The sequence below is a fragment of the Megascapheus bottae genome, chromosome 5 (assembly GCF_031878675.1).
Source record: "Megascapheus bottae isolate mThoBot1 chromosome 5, mThoBot2.hap1, whole genome shotgun sequence".
NCBI classification, from domain to species: Eukaryota; Metazoa; Chordata; class Mammalia; order Rodentia; family Geomyidae; genus Megascapheus; species Megascapheus bottae.
Window position 1 is genome coordinate 10,895,632 of NC_143513.1, and position 18,363 is coordinate 10,913,994.

The 18,363-nt window shown below is 43.6% G+C and overlaps 1 protein-coding gene across 1 annotated transcript in view; it reads right to left on the minus strand.

The window, feature by feature from the left end:
* Positions 1-18,363, minus strand: part of Itprid1 (ITPR interacting domain containing 1) — a 55,617-nt gene that overhangs the window by 1,858 nt on the left and 35,396 nt on the right. The window contains exons 9-13 of the mRNA XM_090332277.1: positions 7,594-7,691; positions 5,334-6,497; positions 2,207-2,334; positions 609-720; positions 64-315 (exon numbers count right to left, since the gene is read on the minus strand). Coding sequence (XP_090188403.1) covers positions 64-315; positions 609-720; positions 2,207-2,334; positions 5,334-6,497; positions 7,594-7,691 — 1,754 coding nt within the window. The remainder of the gene's footprint in view (positions 1-63; positions 316-608; positions 721-2,206; positions 2,335-5,333; positions 6,498-7,593; positions 7,692-18,363) is intronic.

Genomic DNA, 18,363 nt, shown 5'->3' on the forward strand with positions numbered 1-18,363 from the left:
CTATGGCCTTTCAGACCAACCCCCCTCCTCATCCTGCCACTGATTTAGAAGAAGCATTTGTACCCTTCCTCCAGAAGAGCAAGTGGAAGCAGGGGCTGGAGCTGATGCTACCCGAGCAGGTGATGGGACAAATGGTCTGGTGCTGGTCACCAGGCCTGGCAGAGCACAGGCTGCAAGCAGCTGGGTCTCCCCTGATAGAGGAGGACTGGCAGGGTGGGTGTGAGCACACAGACTCTGGACAGTTCTGTCTTCTGTCCAGTCATGTTGTGGTGGATTTGTATGGAGTCCAAGGGGCTCTCTTGTGAGGCAGTCTAACTGCAGAGAGAAAAATAGACAGAGGTGAGAAGACAGTGTTATGTTTGCACCCAAAGGCACCCCAGGCTCGAGGGAAGATGAAGTATCCCTCCTTTCCAGGAAGAACCACTGCTCTGCCTTGAGAGACCTCCAGGCAGCTGTGTGGGTGCGAGCAGATTAAATGTCCACGCTTGCTATCTAAGCATGGACACGTGCCCTAGAATGATGGAAATGACAGCACCATTGGGTTTCTCACTTAATCCCTGCTCCTAGGCTGGGCTGGGCAAAGCCTAACTCTCATCCTCTTCCCCTACCAGTAGGATCTCTTCTCTGATTTGTCCGGTGAGGTCTCCAAGCTGAAACTCCAGCTCTGCCACCTGTTGTCTCAGTGCCTCCCGCAGTGTGTGCAGGTGTTGCACCTCCTCCCTGGAAGGGACAACAGAAAACAACAAAGGAGCCTCAGCCTGGGCACACTGCTGCACTATGCTGCCTGCAGTGCAGGTCTGTCATCCATGTTTTCACAGAAAATGTCATCCTTTTTATTCCATTCAGTTGCATGCATATGTCTACCCTCCTTCCCTCCCTCCCTCCCCCCCTCCTTCCCCCTCCTTCCCTGCCTCCCTGCCTCCCTCCCTCCCTCCCACCTTCCCTCCCTCCTCTCCACCCTTCTTTCCTTCCTTCCCTCCCTCCCTCCCTCCCTCCCTCCCTTCCTTCCTTCCTTCCTTCCTTCCTTCCTTCCTTCCTTCCTTCCTTCTTTCCTTCCTTCTCAAGAGCTCTACTATTCAACTACATCTCCAGCTTACCTCTCTTATTTTTTTTATTTTTAGAGCTACTCTATTACACTATCACATTTACCTGTTTTAATTCAATAATTTGTAATACATTTATCAAATTGTGTAACTTTTCATCATCAAGCGGTGGAATATATTCTCCCTCTCCATTAATAACCCTAGAACCCACAGCTTAGGATCCGTGGCTCACATCTGTAGTTCTAACTATTCAGGAGGCCGAGATCTGAGGACCACAGTTAGAAGCCAGCCCACACAGAAAAGCCCATGAGACTATTGCCTACACAGAAAAGTCCATGAGACTTATCTCCAGGTAACTACCCAAAAGCTGGAAGTGGAGCAGTGGCTCAAGTGGCAGAATGCCACCCCTGAATTAAAGCTTAGGCACAGGGCCTGGGCACTGAGTTCAAGAGAAAAAAAAAAGAACCATAGCACTCTTTTTCCAACCCTTAGCACCAGGCTGTGTATGTGATAATACATCTACTTTTGCATCTTCTGCCATGGTACTGGGTTTGGCTCTTGGTTGGTTGGTGCTCTATCACTTGAGCCACTTCCTTGTGTTTGTTTGAGTCATTTTTAAAATAAGTTCTTTTTTTTTCCCCAAGCTGGCCTGGACCACACTTCTCCTATTTGTGCCTCCCGGGTAGCTGGATGACAGCTACCAGGAAAATGTGTGACAAACTTCCATACTCAGCTTGTGGGCCAAGATGGAGTCAGTCTTCCTAACAATTTTGCCCAGTGTGGCTCCAAACCAGGATCTTCCAGATCTTTGTCTTCTTGAGTGGCAAATCTGGGCTTGCAGGTGTGAGCCATTATGTTCAGCTTGAGATATATTTTCAACTCATGTGAATATAATAACTTGCACATGGACCCTTGCTTGATCTCTGTTCCCATAGATTAAACCCATCCTGTGGACACGGCCTCTCCCCATCAGATAACTCCTCCTCTGACCATCTGAACTAACCCCCATCTGGTAAATGGCTCTCCAGGCTCTCCCAGAGAAAGCAAACATAAGATAAGAAAGCTAAGCAAAAGCTTGCTGATTTCTCATTAGCCAGGCTGCTCCCCAGGCCTGCGCCACCCCAATTCCCTTCCTTGGTTTTACAGCTCCCTTAGATAATTACCTTTCCTCTTTCGACATGTCCTTGGAAAAAAGTGCCTGCTGTCCTGCTAGGTACCGTCCAGCTTCCTCTAGGCACTCCCGGAAACTCTGGCATACAGTTGTCATGACTTCTAGCCCGTGCAAAGTGCACTGAGGATAAGCAGAAAGAGCTGAGAAGGGGAGGGTGTCTACATTCCAATGTCTGTTTCCAAGGAAGCCTGACTGTGAAGTCAGAGGGATAGGCAGGGACACCTAGCCCCAAGGCAAACTTGGCCGAGTCCGGAAGGTGGAGGTGGCTGGGTGGCACTTAGTAATAGTCATGTCCAGAGACTTGAGGCTTTGGACAGGAAGGAGGACACAAGTGAGGCAAGAATGTGAGGGTGTGGCCAGGGCTGGCAAAGCTGGGCCTGCTTTCGGGGAATGCATTGGGTTGGCTGGAGTTTGTCCTTTGTATTAGCCTGAGTCCTGTCTAGCCATAGTCTCTGGAGGGTAAAATCTGCTATTAAATCCACCTGGCTAACCACCCACCTGGAGGAGGACAAGCAAAGGTGAGGCCTCCTGGCCTCTCCCGAGCTGCCCTGCCTGCTCCCGTCACTGCTGACGTGGGTCACGTGGTGGCCTGGAACTCTCTCCTGGCTGTGCTTTGCCTTGGTTTCCTAGCATGAGCATGTTCCTACTATCCAGTCTGGGGATCTGGGGAACCTCTGCACGACAGACAGCCTGACCTATTTAAGCATGACTCTTAGCAGCACAAGCACTGTCCCACTGGTGGCCATGTCCCCGTGGTGACCGTGTCCCTGTGATGACCGTGTCTTTGTGGTGACCACAGCCTTGTGGTAGCCTCCTGCCCTGCCAGCAGTAGTTGTAGAATGCTGTATCCCCTGATGCTGACTGCGGACTTACAGCTGGAACTATGATGGGCTTATGATGGGGACATCTAACTCACACATGTCATCCTCAAAGACTGAGAGCCATTGCTTTGAACTGTGCTGTCTGGCCAGGATCACTTCCTAGTTCCCGTGGGAAGGTTGAACCATAGTATTGAACTTGTTGCTCAGAAACTCACCACTGGCCTAGTGGCATTGACTCTGTCCTGCCTGGTTCAAGCAGATTCCTAGAAGGTCACCAAGGTTAGGGCATTTCCAAACAATTGTGAGCTCAAATAGGTGTGGGGCGGGGGAGGGCTCAGCATTGCCTTTCTAATGCCCCTTCAGACACTTTGGGTGTGACCCTTTGTGATTGGAAGGCCCCAGGCAGGGAGATTCAGGCTGGTGAAAAGTGGAGCGTTCCCAAATGCTGCCATCTTCTGGCCATTTGGAAACTCTAAACAATAGAGTTCAGCTCTAGACAAGCGAACTTCTGCTAAACCCTTTCAGAAATAAAGAAAACCTGTTACAGAAAAGGAAGAGAATAGCTTGGGACATTTTTTTTCCTCCTCACGTACAGTCTGGGTTAAACCCAGACTGCAATGCAAGTCCACTGACTTTAATCTAAAAAAGCAAATCTCAACTTTGACAGAGTAGGAGCATTTTACTCTTGAATTGGTTCACAGTAACTTTGTGAAATTGTGTATTTCTTCTTCTTGCGATGCTTAAATCATAAATATTATAGAAGAATATTCAAAAAATCAGAAATGTTGTTTCTTATTTTTCTTTTTCTGGAAATACTTTTGTCTTTTCCAAATGAATTTTAAATGCGTAACTTATTCCAAAGAACTCATTTTCAAAAATAAATGTAATGGCACCAGCAATGATTTGCAATGGACAACTTATAATAAAATCTTGACTAATTCATATTTATATTTATATACTTTTTTTGCTTGTTCTAGGACTTGAACACAAGCTCAGGGTACTTTCCCTGAGCTTTTATATTCAAGATGAGTGCCCTACCACTCTGAGCCATAGTTATACTTCTGGCTTTTGGGTGATGAATTAGAGACAAAAGTCCCATGGATTTTTCTGCCCAGAACTGGCTTTAAAGTATGATCTCAGCTCTCATCCTCCTGAGTAGTTAGGATTACAGGCATAAGCCATTGGTACCTGGCCTCACACATGAAGATTTAATCACAACAGACCATCATTTTAGATAACCTACAAGGCCACAGAAATGGCTGTGTGCTTTTCTGTATTATTTCCAAACCCCCGAATAAACTGAGGAGATACTTTCCTTAGTCAAAATTGCTTTTAGTTTCAATGTCTCCTGGAATATATGTGAATGTGCATTGTATATGTGTGTATGTGTATGAGAGACTGGGCTTTAGAACTCAACCAGGGCCATGTCCTTGCTAGTCCCACACACCTGGGACTGAACATGTACACTTCAGGCACTCTCTGGACACAAACAAGGAGGACTGGGCAGCACTGATTCTCTGTTTCTAGTCTAAGCAATCTCCTTACTATACCTAGCTCTAGGTCCTGGCACCTGAGTTCCCTGAGGCTGCCTGTCATGCTTGCCTGTCTACCTGCTTCCTTCTGCCAGTTGCGGTCCCATCTACCTGCATCTGTGTCCCCAGGCGTCAAACTGCTGCTTGGAATCAGCTCCTCCAAGTTGCTAGGGACATCCAAAGCTCATATGCCCTGGCCTGTCAGAGCAAGGGTCTGATGAGCTGTACAATGTATGGAGCAGCCATGCCCCATAAAAATAAAGCAATCATAGCTCAAACACAATGTGGGGCAATGGACTTCTAGATTCTGTTGATAAGTGTTATTTCTCCTTATCATCAATCATAACATAAATGATTTCCACACAAGTAGAAACCAGATTGTACCCACAGAACACACTTTTAAAATAAATGACCAGATTTACTTCTCCCATTTAGAAATACTGAAGAGAGAAACTGGATGGACTCATTAAATGCTGCTCAAAAGCTAAGGAAGCTGGATCACGGGGCTCTCAGTAACCCAGTGAATACTTTTAAACAAGACTAGCAAAGGTAGACAATGTCCTCTGTTTTTTCCTGAAAAGCTCTAGATTCAAAACTGGTGCAATAATAAATCAATAAAACTAATGATCAGAGCAACACCAAATCAATTAATATCCCCCAGAGCTTTATCTGTGCTAAACATGGAGGTACTGGTGATATGGTTTGGGAGTGAGTGTGGGCGGTGTGGGTGATGCTGTCTTCCTGTTCTTGAAGAAGAAACACTTACAGATCTTAGCTCCCGTCTGGTGGTGTCTGGAAGGACTTCCGAGGTCTTTATGAACTGGGCTTCTGAGAGCCCTGTCTGTGAGCTCAGACCCTGTAAGCTGGTGGAGGGTGCAGGGCTGAGGCAGTGCCTGTTCCCAGGGCTGTAGGGATGGTGTGGGCCGCAGAGGCAGCAGCAGACTGGGGTGGTGTGGCAGAAGCTTGATGTGCAGGCCCTGGGGAAATCTGTGTCCAGAGAGGAAGATTTGGTGAGGGTGCGGCGCCTATGAGCACAGAGCTTGTTCCGGTGGGATAAACAGCAGGGATGCGGCCAGGATCTGCTTGTGGAAGTCTGAACAGATGCATCACGGACCTGCACCACTTGAGTGCCCCTTCTTGCTTCTGTCACAGTGATGGGGTCACACAGAGTTTGTTCTAAAGCTTCGCCTCTGCAGTCCATCCCCTCCGCCACTGCATTCCGAGGACCTGACTCCAGACTGCAGCACAGTGGGTTTGTGACAGGCCCGAGGCCACCTGCATCTGCCTCAGAGAGAGCGTGGTGGTAGGGACTGCACTTTACCCTATGAACAAAGTCAGCTGGGCGGGCTGTCACTCCTCTGTGACTGAGGATGTGGTGTGGTGGCTTCTCGCTGGAGTCAGAGCAAAGCTTGCTGCTCTCCACGGCTCCTGGGAACCCAGACTCCACATGTGGGACCCTGACTTGAGAAGGGTCCATTCCAGGTGACTTTTGACGATCCTGGTACCTCCACTTCCTAGGCACCTCTCTTGCCCTCTCAGGCCCCACAGACCCACCCCTACCCTTCTTCTCTGTAACTTCAGCCACCAGGGACTCCAGAAGGCCAGGATTTGTGGAAATGGCCAGGCCTTCATCGTCCTCATATTTGACATCTTCCTCTGGGTCTTCTCCCACTGTGGGATTCTTGGAGTCTATATCTGGAGTCCAGAGCTCTGGTGGTCCCTCCGAGGCCCCAAGCAGAGACTCTTCCTCCACCACAAATGCAGAGGTCTTTTCTCCCAAGACACGGTAGTCTTGGCTTGAGAAGGATCTGCCCACCAGGCTCATGGAATCAGAGATATCTGATTCTTCCTGGAAGTTCTGGAAGGATGCAGAACCATGGCTCAGATCTCTTGGCTTCCCATATCTATCCTCAGCAGGACCCTGGCTGCTCTGCAAGAGGAGTCACAGGAGACACAGTGACAAAGGAGTGAGGAAGGCTGGAAGGTGAAGTACCATTATCAGTGACTCTGAAGTCACGGGATAAAGATGACAAAATAGGCATTAAATCACGTCTACATAGCTCACCTTCCTTATTTAGAAAAATCAAAGAAAACAAGGAAGCAAGGAGAAGAGAGTTGTAATACATGGTCTCTGTGCTTCTGTCACCTCTCTGTCCTTTAGGGATGTAGCTATGGGCCTTCATATCTTTCCCACAGTGGTGGACACTTTAAAAACTGGGCCCAATTTATCCAAATTTCCACATTCAAGGCCACACTAAATCTACCAGCACAACTATGTTCACTGCAACCTTATTTACCATTGCTAAGATATGGAACCAACCAAGATGCCCCTCAGTAGATGAGTGGATCAAGATGTGGTATTCATACACAATGAAATTCTATACTGCCATCAGAAAGGATGGTTTTGCCCTATTTGTAAGGAAATGGAAAGATAGGAAAAAATATTAAATGAAGCAAGCTGGACCTAAAGGAACATCGACCCCATGGTTTCCCTAATTTGTAATAATTAGCATCTAGAATTCTAGCAGAGGAGCGCAATAGCTCAAAACTATGTGCACATGGCCAGATAGGATGAGCCTAAATAAAATGAACTATAGGATAGAGGAAAAAGATTTATTTTTGTGGTGATTGTTCTCAACATACTACATGAAGTTATTTCTGTTTCTTTGTTTCCTTATGGTTTATCCTGTTGTTGTATCTGACTTTGGTACCTGGTGTACTGTATATACATCTATTTGTCTTTGTGAATCAGGGATGGGAAGGGGGAAAAAAGATGATGGGACAAATGACAAGGGTGACCCACGGTAGCATTGATGTTCACAGAAAACTAGGTTGGAAATGAACTTTACAACTTGGGGCAGGAGAGGAAAGTAGGGGAAAATCATGGGAAGGGATGACAATGTTCAAGAACTAATGTACTTACACTACCTAAAGAACATAAAGGCAAAGGTAAAAACAAACAAACAAACAAAATGGGCGGGAGGGGGCTTCAGTGCAGCATGGGGAAAGAGTGCTTAGGGCCTTGCTTCACTCTTTTTTACCTGGAGAGTTGGGGGCTCCAGTGGTTCCTCCAGAAACCCACTGCTATCAGACTGGCAGCTGTTTGCTCTGTCTATTCCAGTGCCTGTGGGAGGGAAGAGCCTTTGAGGTTAGTCAAGAGCAAATGTGCTTTCAACAGGGCTGAAGCCCAGCTTTCCAATGCTGCCTCTCTGTCAATGCCTAGCACAAATGGATGAAGAAATTCTAAGGACATCTTTTCCTCTATTCTTAGAGCTCATGTAAGCACAAATCTGGTTTCCTGATACCAAGGTCAACATATGCAATCCAGAGGCACTACATCTCTTAAAATAATACGGTTTTGAGTTGAATATTTATTAAAGAAGACAATCCAGGAATTGCATAACCCTTACATGCTACCCCAAGAAAACAAAGACCATACCTGGGCACTCCCCTTTGCTTGGTTTAAGTTAAGCTTTTTAAAAATTCTAATGTATAGAGGGGTTACAGTTCTATTTGCCAGATACTTCTCACACACTGATACCCCTTCTCATGTTTTTGTCCCCATTTCCCTCCCTCCAAGTTAAGTTTTTTGAAGCTTCATCTAGACCCAGTCATATGGCAAGTTCACACTCATATTGTTTGGGTCTGTCATTGTCACTGTTAGTAGGAGAGACTGCAGTGCACAGCAACCCTACACAGTTAAGTCAGGACATGTGTGTCCTTGTGAATAGCAACACCTGAACTCTCCTGGAAGCTTCTTCTGTCAGTTGTATGCTTAATCATGGTAAGCTGTGGCTCATAGGTAGCTAGTAGGTGGTGACTCTGATAAAGATTAGAGTGGGAAATTTGCTCTTTCTCCACAAGAAATTCATCCAGAGAAGACAGTACAAGCCAGGAAAGGAAGTATCTGGGAAGTGGAAGGATGAGAAGAAGCACTTTTAAGAATACAGGGGCCAATACAGTATGACACTAAATGAAAGGACCTCTAGGATATAAAAACAAAAGCCATATAATGAGTGATTGTTGTCCTTAATGTACTATGTTATCTCTCATCTCTTTTGCTGTCCCTTGGTTATCTCATATTATTACAATATTTCACCCTGTTATCTGATATATTGGATATAAGCGTATTTGGTTATTTGAAATTGGATAGGAAAGGGGGGAAAACAAGATGAGGGTGGGGGTGAGGGGAGGGAAATGGGGACCAAGACATGAGAAAGGGTATCAATGTATGTGAAGTAATGCACCTTCTATCTGGTGAATATAATGTAACCCTTCTATTAATTACAATAAAAATATATGAAAAAAAGAATACAGGGGCCAGATGGAAGGCCTTTCATTGTTCTGCAAGAAAAGACTGGTTGTGAGGCTGGCCAAAACCAGATTGATTGTTGGTGAATATGTGTAGGTAACTGGTATCTGGGTTATTTTGCTTGAAATGGATGCTAGGATTGAACTAAGAGCCGCACACTTGCTTATCTTTCTTGCTTCTGGCTGGCTCTCTACCACTTGCGCTATGCCTGGTTATTTTGGAGATAGAGGTCTCTCATATGTTTCTGCTCTGTTTTTATTTTTTTTGCATCATTAAGGCAGATACATGGGAAATGTTTGCTAAGTGATATACTTACGATGAGACTTCTGTTTGGCCAACTAGAGTAAGAGGGAATATATTTTCCCTGACTCAAACTAACTAACAACTAGACAGAGTATGTGAAAAGTTGGTTTTCTTGACAGTAGACAGCAGACAATTCAAGACGCATGGTGGGACTGTACCTTGCGTAGAGCATTATGGCATGGAGGTGGGGGAGAGAAAGAAACTGGCACCACACTCAGGCTTTCCCACTTGGTTCCTGAAGCTAGCCAGGCCAGGCCAGGGCTAGTCCAATTGGAAGTAGTTCCTGTCTGGGGTTCTTTCCTGAGGTGCTTACTATTCCCAAGTTGTGTCATTGACTGTCCTCTCTTTTCCTTTCAGCTAAATCTTATGAACAAATGTTCTGCTATTGGCCTACCCTTGTTTCAAAACAGTTAAAGGAAGCCCTCTTCCTCCTCCTTCTCCTGCTCCTCCTCCTCTTCCTCCTGTCTCCTCCTATCCTGTCCATGATTTCATCCTGGACCTGATAACTGATGCCCTTATTCTGTGTGCCCAATGCTTAGGACCCTGATGTCTTCATAGTCTGTGATACTGGCACCACGTTGGACCCTAACTCCATCATCCAATAGACCTGGAGCCAGGTGTGCAGTTGAGTACACGTTGCTTCCCACGCCCTCCCCAGGGGGTGGACATGGTGACACTATGCCAATTGCAGGTCATGATGAGGGTCATCCTGGATCGCATGAAGACTTTCTACACATACAAAAGCTTATAGAACTATATATGCTTTCCTTTGCACCATCATTACTAGCTATTAAAACTCAATCACTATTGAGATCATTACTAATGACCACACTGATTAGTAGTAATCATTATGAATATGTAATATGAAGATATAGTATAACATGTGTTCCTATCGGTGTTCACTAGAAATCAACTTCTCTACTCAGCTGTCTTCACAGGTTCCTCTGGGTTCTATGTGATTGCCTGAGAGGGCCACTCTCCTCCTGAGGCCTGGGAGGACCACTCTTGCCCCTGTGGCTGGCCTGAGAGGTCAGCTCTCCTGCTGGCTGGCTCAGGTCACATATTTGGAAAGTCTTCCTGCCTCGCAGAAGGCCTAGGCCTCAGGCACTGCATGTTAACTGACACCAGATGGCAGCATTACACCAGACACAGAGCCTGGGAGCCAGGGCCCTGCCGAGGACCTGGAGATGGCTGAAGGAGGACATGAACCCAAAAGGCTGTATCTGTGGCCTGAATTGAGAGCAGGAGCTCCTGATTTCTACCTAAAATGGTCCAGGATCAGAGTCCTGGAGGGAGAAATCCCATGGGATTGGAACTCAGGTCGGGGAATGGGAGAAGAGGCCTGCGGGGAGGGGAGGGGCAGGCTGTGGCCTCATACAGAAGAGAGGTGGCTGTCTGGAGTGAACTGTCTTCATACCTGTTCTGTTGCCAAGTTCCTATCTCTTCTCTCAAGGATAGAAGCCTAGGTGTTGAGTTCTGAGTCTGGCTGACACAAGGCAGCTATTTGCCTCCTCTGGATGCTGCTGGATGTTTCCCCAGGGCATGTAGAAATTTTCACTTGTGTTATAGAGCAACAAAGCTTCTTTATGAGCCAGTCTCCAAGTCCCCAGGCAAAGAAATGAATATCTTCTAGAACATTCTTTACTGTTGTCACCTAACTATTGACTGTACTGGCTGGTGGTAAGGAATTATTCCTGTGCAGTCAGGGTATTTCCCCACACTGTTCTTTCTAAATGCTCTTCGGGACCATTTTGAATTCTTCACAGAACATTTTAGCCAATGCTTCTTGCAGAGAGCCATATGTACAACAGTGCCATTTGCTGATCTGCTCCTTGCATACAAGATGTCAAACTCCTTTTTTGTCAGACAACAGCTCTCTTGTACTCAGCAAGCTGGATCTTCTAGCCCCTTTAACTCAGCCCTTGCAGGCCAGGGATGTCAGGACAGGTCTCCTTGGAGTTTGAAATCAGCTCTCCTGAAATGCAGTTTACAGGCTTGTTGTGAAAGCCCACCATCCTTTCTCTTCCCTGTCTCTCTCATCCCCGCCAGCTCCTCGGGTTTCTTAGTTCACATATGTACATTGAGTTAATTTTACCATGTTTACTTTTTTTTTTTTGCAAAGTGGACAAGATTTTTCTTAATTGTTTTTTCCCTCCCTTGATTATTCAAAAAGCATATGGTATGTCAAGAATTCTAGCATGTCTCAAATTACAACCACCAATGTCAATAATTAAACAGAATCTATCATTCCTCAACTAACCAGAATTTGTTGACACTTTTATTTTCATTTTCATTCAGCTTTCTATTACACAGACTAGAATTTTAAATACAGTAATAGTTACTTTTAAATTTATTTGTTCTGTCTAAAAAATTTGGGATACTTTACTTTATACCATGGAATCACAATTTTTTTTTTCATCATGGGGCTTGAACTCTGGGCCTGGGCGCCATACCTGAGCTCTTCAGCTCAGGGCTAGGAGGGCTCCAGCACTTGAACCACAGCGCTATTTCTAGTTTCCTGATGGTTAATTGCAGGTAAGAGTCTCACAGACTTTCCTGCCCAGGCTGGCTTTGAACCATGATCCTCAGATCTCAGCCTCCTGAGTAGCTATTATTCCAGATATGAGCTACCAGCACCTGGCTGATTCACAATTTTTTTATACACTGAAACAGGATCTCATCCTTGGGTAGGCAGGAGTTCAATTCTCATCCCTTCTTCAAGGGGAGAAGCTGTTCTACTTCCTGAGCCATTACCTATTTGAGATATTGCTTCTAAGGTCAAGTTGCAATCATAAACCATTCTTGATGTGTCCAATTTCTACTTTAAAAGGGAACCACTGCAGCTCTGCTCTCTCCAGGCGTCTGGCTAGAGAGATAGCTAGGAGGGATTGGCCCATGAATTGATCATTGCATTTTAAGTGCAGAGTAATTCACATAGCCCTGTAGGCATCATCTTAGGACCCTTAAAGACTGTCATATCAACACAGGGACCTAAACCTTATTGGAAAGGTCTTTTTAGAGTGTGCTCTTTGGAAGACTCCCCCATGAATATGGGTTCCATCCCCCAATACTATGGTTGTGTGCAGAGGGAGGAGGAGAGGCCAGAGTGCCTGCAGTCCAGTGGCATGGAAGAAATCAGGAAATAATTAGTCAGTGCAGGACCAAGGGAAGAAACACATTTGAGATTTAACCCAATTAAACATGTCTGAAACAGACGAATTATAGGAGTCTATAAAGATTGTGTTGTTTAAGCACACATATCCATGTCTGCATGGATATGTCTGTACTAGACATTCTGATGCAAAAAGACAGAGGAAAGATCCAATTTTGAGTAATAAATCTACATTCATTTTCCCAGAAGAATAATGTCATTACACATTTTAATTTAGATCTGGTACTTTTCTCCTATTTAAAAACAGAGGAACAGACATTTCCTGGTCAAAATCAACAGCCATTCTACCATTACCAGAGACAACAGGTAGATTTCAAAATTTGTATTGTCAGTTTCTTTGCAGCTTTTAATTCCTGCACTGATTTTACTACAATACTTTACATTGTTGGGTGATATTTTTTCTTTGAAGTTGACTGGTAACAAACTTTGTCCTTGCTCAAATTAACCAGTTGATTGGCAAGTGACTGGAACAAATGCTCACACAAGAAGAAGAATCAATCCCTTTGAATAGCGGATCAGGATTTTCCACTGTAATTCTAATAAAAAGGAAGTCCAAATCTTTAGGGCTTCATCTAAGCTTTAATTAAGATGGGCAAAGAAATGGAGCACTGCTTTCCAAATCTGTCATATTGAATCCATCATCTCTTCCCCATTCACCTGCATTTTGATGATTCTCCAAAGATTGTCTTCCATGGTAGTTTTTGTTTTTCTGCATCATCTACATGATCATGTTAAATACAGACCAACATTGTTTTATATATTTTCAGTCATTCGTGTCACCACTGACATTTGCTGACTGGTGGTGCTACACTCTGGGTGGACCAGGAGTTCAAAGACACTGTCCAACCTTTGGGGAACTCATCTGCTGGACAAGTTACAGATTAAGGATAAAACACATGGTGAGGAGAACTTCTAGGACCACCTTTTCCTTGAATTCATAGCAATAGAAAGAACTCCAGAACATTGTTCTCAACACATCATCTTTAGGAGACTTGAAAACCCACGAATCCCTGAGATAAATCAACCAATTATAAATCAATAACTGCCAATGTGCTACAAAAAGTATTCTGTTTGTTCATTCCACAAACACAGGTGGGTTGAGTGTGGACCTCATGTGTCCCGATTGGTTTTTCAGAAGGAACATTTTTATAGCCTTGGCCTAATTTCAGATAAGTAATTTAAATACGGTCAGACCCAGAAAGTGGATTTCATGTGTGAGATGATGTTATGATTCTTTTTTTCTGGACTTTGCTCTTACAAAAGGAAAACCAGAAGAAGCCTGCACTGTAACAGATTTTGAGACCAAATTCTTTTTTATTTCCTGGCAGAACATGTTTTTGCCAAGATTACAACCCACTTGAACTTCTGTCTGTTCTTTGAGTTTAGAATCATTTTGGTTTCCTTTTAACACTGCAGAAACATTAGATTTAGCTTCATACTAAGAAAAGTTTTAATGAAGTTTACTGATGATTTGCAAACACACACATACACACACACACACACACACACACACACACACACACACACACACACACACCCTACATGTATACAACTTTCTTATTAACACCTGAGGTAGCTGAATTGTGTTTACTAAAAGCTCTGACCCTTGAGCAAAGAATCAAAAGCAGATGCCCCATGAGTGACTAACACCGAGTAATACCAAGATAAACTTGGCATTTCTGCCTTCATGTCTTCTCTGTCTCCTTTGCCTTAAACTTTGGGTCAGGTCCCTTCTCAGCTTGTTGATTTTTCAAGATGAGCTTATATCAACCAAAGGAATCTCCCTCTACCACCAATACCACTAGTATTGCCTTCAAGGCTGAAGATATTAAGATTACTGAGATATCCCAAAGATTTGGGGGGGGGGACATAGAGTCAGCATATGGGAAATTGACAGCTCTCACAAATTTCTATTCTGGGCCCCTGGAGTGGTACTGAAAAGTCCTCAGGAATAGCAGACTGAATATGTGACTCCATGGTGAGATTGCCCTTAGCAGGCAAAATACCTCCAGGGAACTGAACTGACCCTGAAGGCCACAGGCCTGAGAGTAAACACTGCAAAGCAGATGTGGATTGGCTCAGACAGACCCCTAAACAGTAGCTGTTTTCTAGGTACCCAATATCAACTTCCTCTCTCCTTCCCCAGCTGTGGAGAGTAATAGGTGATTTCCTTAATAAGACTCTAGAACAGAACTGAGATAATAATTGGCCAGACTTCAGTTTTATCCGTTTTGATTAACTTTATCTATAAATTCTTCCTCCTTTTAAATCTGAAGCTCTTGTCAGGTCCCCAGAGGACATGATTTTCTGGGACCCCCCCCACCCCCAACCTGGGTGCTGCCCTGAAAGTCTGGTAACAAGATCACTTGCCTTTGTATAAACACTTACAAAAATGACCTTATAAAGACAGAAGCAGACAAGGGCATCATAAAACTAGCTTACTCTATTTTTAAATGTTACAAAAAGAACAGACTTTATTCACAAACCTACATGATCATTGTTCCCTCAGTACAAATGTCTTTGCCATATGCCCAGGATGAGTGTTTGCTGTGTGCCCAGGGTGAAGTGAAGGTTGAGATTAAAGAGAAAATTCTCTGGTGTCATAGACTTACCAATCAAACTCAGCTTTACAAAATATGGTTTAAGCAAAGAATAGGATAGGAACCTGTTAAGTGTAGGAATATATGTATCACTACAGCGAAGGATATGTGTTGTAACCTGGTGGAGGATATATGCTGGGACCCCATGAAACATGTGTTGTACCCCAATGAAGGTTATGTCATAACCAGTGAAGGCTATACATTGTAACACCGTGATGGATATGCATTGTAATTCACTGGAGGAAAAGAAGTATCTAAAAGCATCTCTGGCCTTTCTTGACTCCTTTTTCCTTTCTTAGATCAAAACATTTTCTAACACCAACCATACCTTTTCTAAGAAGGAATTCTTAGAGGGATTTTTGTCTTGGGATCAGGCTGAGGATGAACAAAGATTCGTTTTCAATCAAAGGCCTGAGGAACATGGATGCTGGACACCTGGCACTGGGCTTCATAGACTCTTAGTAGTGCTGTATGTCAGAAGAAGGACATGGGAGGGGTCCTCTATTAAATGAATAATGGAAATCCAGGCTGTTTGGGCTTCTCATGACCAGCCGTGATTTTGTGAAGTAAAATCATGTACTTGGTTTACTGAGTGTGTGTGGGAAACCAATGAGATTATGACTGAAGAAGACACAACTAGAAAAGATGATCTTAAGTTTGGGAAGGTGTTAATACCTTTGATCTGAGCCAGTGATGAGTACTCACAATGATGAGTACCAAGGAGGTATATGGTTTCCTGAAGGTCAAGGGGCATAAGGGGCTTCTGTCCCATTACTTCTTCTGTCTGTTCTCCCTACTCCTCCCTCTGTCCTCCTCCATTCCTCCCTGCTGTCCTTCCTTCTGCCTCCCTGTTGTGGATCTGAGGGCCTTTCCTACTTCTTCTCAGGGTGGTCACAGCTTCCTGAAAAGTCATGAGCATGTCAATGATTTCTCTGATGATAATAAATGTCTATGTCCGAAATTCTTTCCCCAGCATTTCCCCTGAACTGCTCTGAGACCAACTGCTCCGAACATCTGAGAAATATAGATAATCCTGAGTGTATAAGCTTTGTGTAGATGACTATAAGAGAATAAGATAAGAGATAGAAAACAGGAGTAAGAAAATGTCGAAATGTAGCTCACACCTGTAATCCTAGTTACTCAGGAGACTGAGATCTGAGGATGGAGGTTCAAAGCTAGCCTGGGCACAAAAGGACCTGAGAACCTTATCTCCAATTAACCTCTAGAAAATGGGAAGTAGGGCTTGGCTCAAGGGTAGGGTAAGAACCTTGAGCTAAAGAGCTCAGGGATAGTGCCCAGGCCAACTTTAAGCTCCATGATCCACAAAAAGAAAAGATGAGAAAACGAAAAAGAAAATGCCAAAATATGTATTGTGACCAAGTTGACACAACTACCATTGAGTATTGTTACATTATACAAATATGGCCGGAGTACAATTGAGATTCTTTACTGTCCATTACAGTTACGGAATTCAGAAGGGCCCCAGTGTGGGTGGGATAGACAGCACAGACAGAGACATACTTGCTAGATCTGGCTCCAGCTGAAGTAAATCAGAGTGCTGATCATGGGGAGATTGAAAAGGAGAAAGACCTTCAACAAGACTATCTTTTCTTCCACTGCTTTTCTATCATAAGCTCTATAAGGAAGAGAAAAATTTGTGCAGAAATGATCTGATAGACTGATAGATTGGTATAACAAATGTAGGTTCTAATTAAAATATAGCTAAATAAATTAATCTATAATAAAATAAGCATAATAGACTGACTCTGGGTAGAATGAACACCTGTAGTTTTTCTTTCTTTGCAGGGTTTTGTGCAGGTCTAGGAAAGATGTGAGAAGACATAGGTCACATACAAGGATGGCCAGAGGCTCTTCATACACAGGAAATGAAGTCTAAGGTGTGTGAATTGTCAGGCTATCTCAGTATGCTCTAATAAATATATAGCACTACTTATCAAAGAGAGGGAGACTTATTTGTTGAAGATACCTTATTCTACAAATTATTTGCAGCCCAGTAAGTTATCTGAACAGTTTTCCAGGGATAAACATGAAAAAAATACAGACTCTGTGAGCTAATCTTTGACTTTAAGACAAGCAAAAAGAGAAACAGTAAAAAATATCAGAAAACCAACAACAGAACAATAAACCCTAGGAGAATATCTGTTCATGTTATTTTCAATACACAGTGTACAATAAGACATGCAAAGAAATGAAAGTACGGTCTTGACACAGCAAAGCAAAAAAAAACAGTTAAGACTGTCATACAGATACAACTGATCAGCCAGGATTGTGTTCAAGGAATTAGAGGAAACTATCTCTAAAGAATTAGAGAAAGATATAAGAGCAAAGTCTCATCAAATGCAGAACACTTAAGATATAGACATTACAATGAGAGCCCACAGTCACACTTTGGAGTTGAAACTGTGTTAACTGAAATGAAAATTGCAGCACAGGGCTACAAGATCAGATGTGAGCTGGCAGATGAAAGAATCTGAAACTTCATAAATAAGCCAAATGAAATTATCCAGCTGTAAAACCAGTTAGAAAAGAATTGAAGAAAATGAACTGAGCTGTGTAGGACACTATCAAATGCAACAGATGTATAAAATGATGACATGTGCAAGAGGAAAGAAGCAGCAATAAAGAATAGTTCAAGGGCTGGGAGCATAGCCTAGTGTTAGAGTGCTACCTAGCATGCATGAAGCCATGGGTTCGATTCCTCGGTACCACATAAACAGAAAAAGCTCGAAGTGGTGCTGTATCTCAAGTGGCAGAGCACTAACCTTGAGGAAAAAGTGTCCAAGGACAGTGCCCAGGCCCTGAGTTCAAGCCCCATGAGTGGCAAAAGATAAATAAATAAAAAGAATAGTTCAAGAGTAATGCCCTCATTTCTCAGATTTTTATGAAAAATAAAGTAGACATCCAAATACTAAGGAACACCAGGTAAAATGTACTCAGACAGATGCCTGTGGTGATCCATGAACAGTAAGATTTCCAAGAGACACAGAAAAAAATCTTATTAAAACAAGAGAAAGATGACTCAGTTCACACAGCCAATGAGATTAACAGCTGACTTTTCATCAGAGACCATAAGGGCTAAAAGGCTGTGGGCTGACATTTGAATATAAAGTTTCAAAGCCAATCAAGAATTCTGCACCCAGAAAAGTGATTCATCGAAAATGAAATACAGTTCAAGAATTCCCAGATGACAAAAAGTGAGAGAACTTATTGCTAGAAGAATTGCTCTATAAGGCAAAGTAATGGAGTCCTTCACAAGGAAGCAACACAACATTAACAAAAAAACAAAAAACAAAACAAAACACAAAACAAAAAAAAATCCACTAAACAGTAACTCAGCCCCATACAAAGATAATCAACAGTCATAAAGACAAACATATAAAGTAAATTT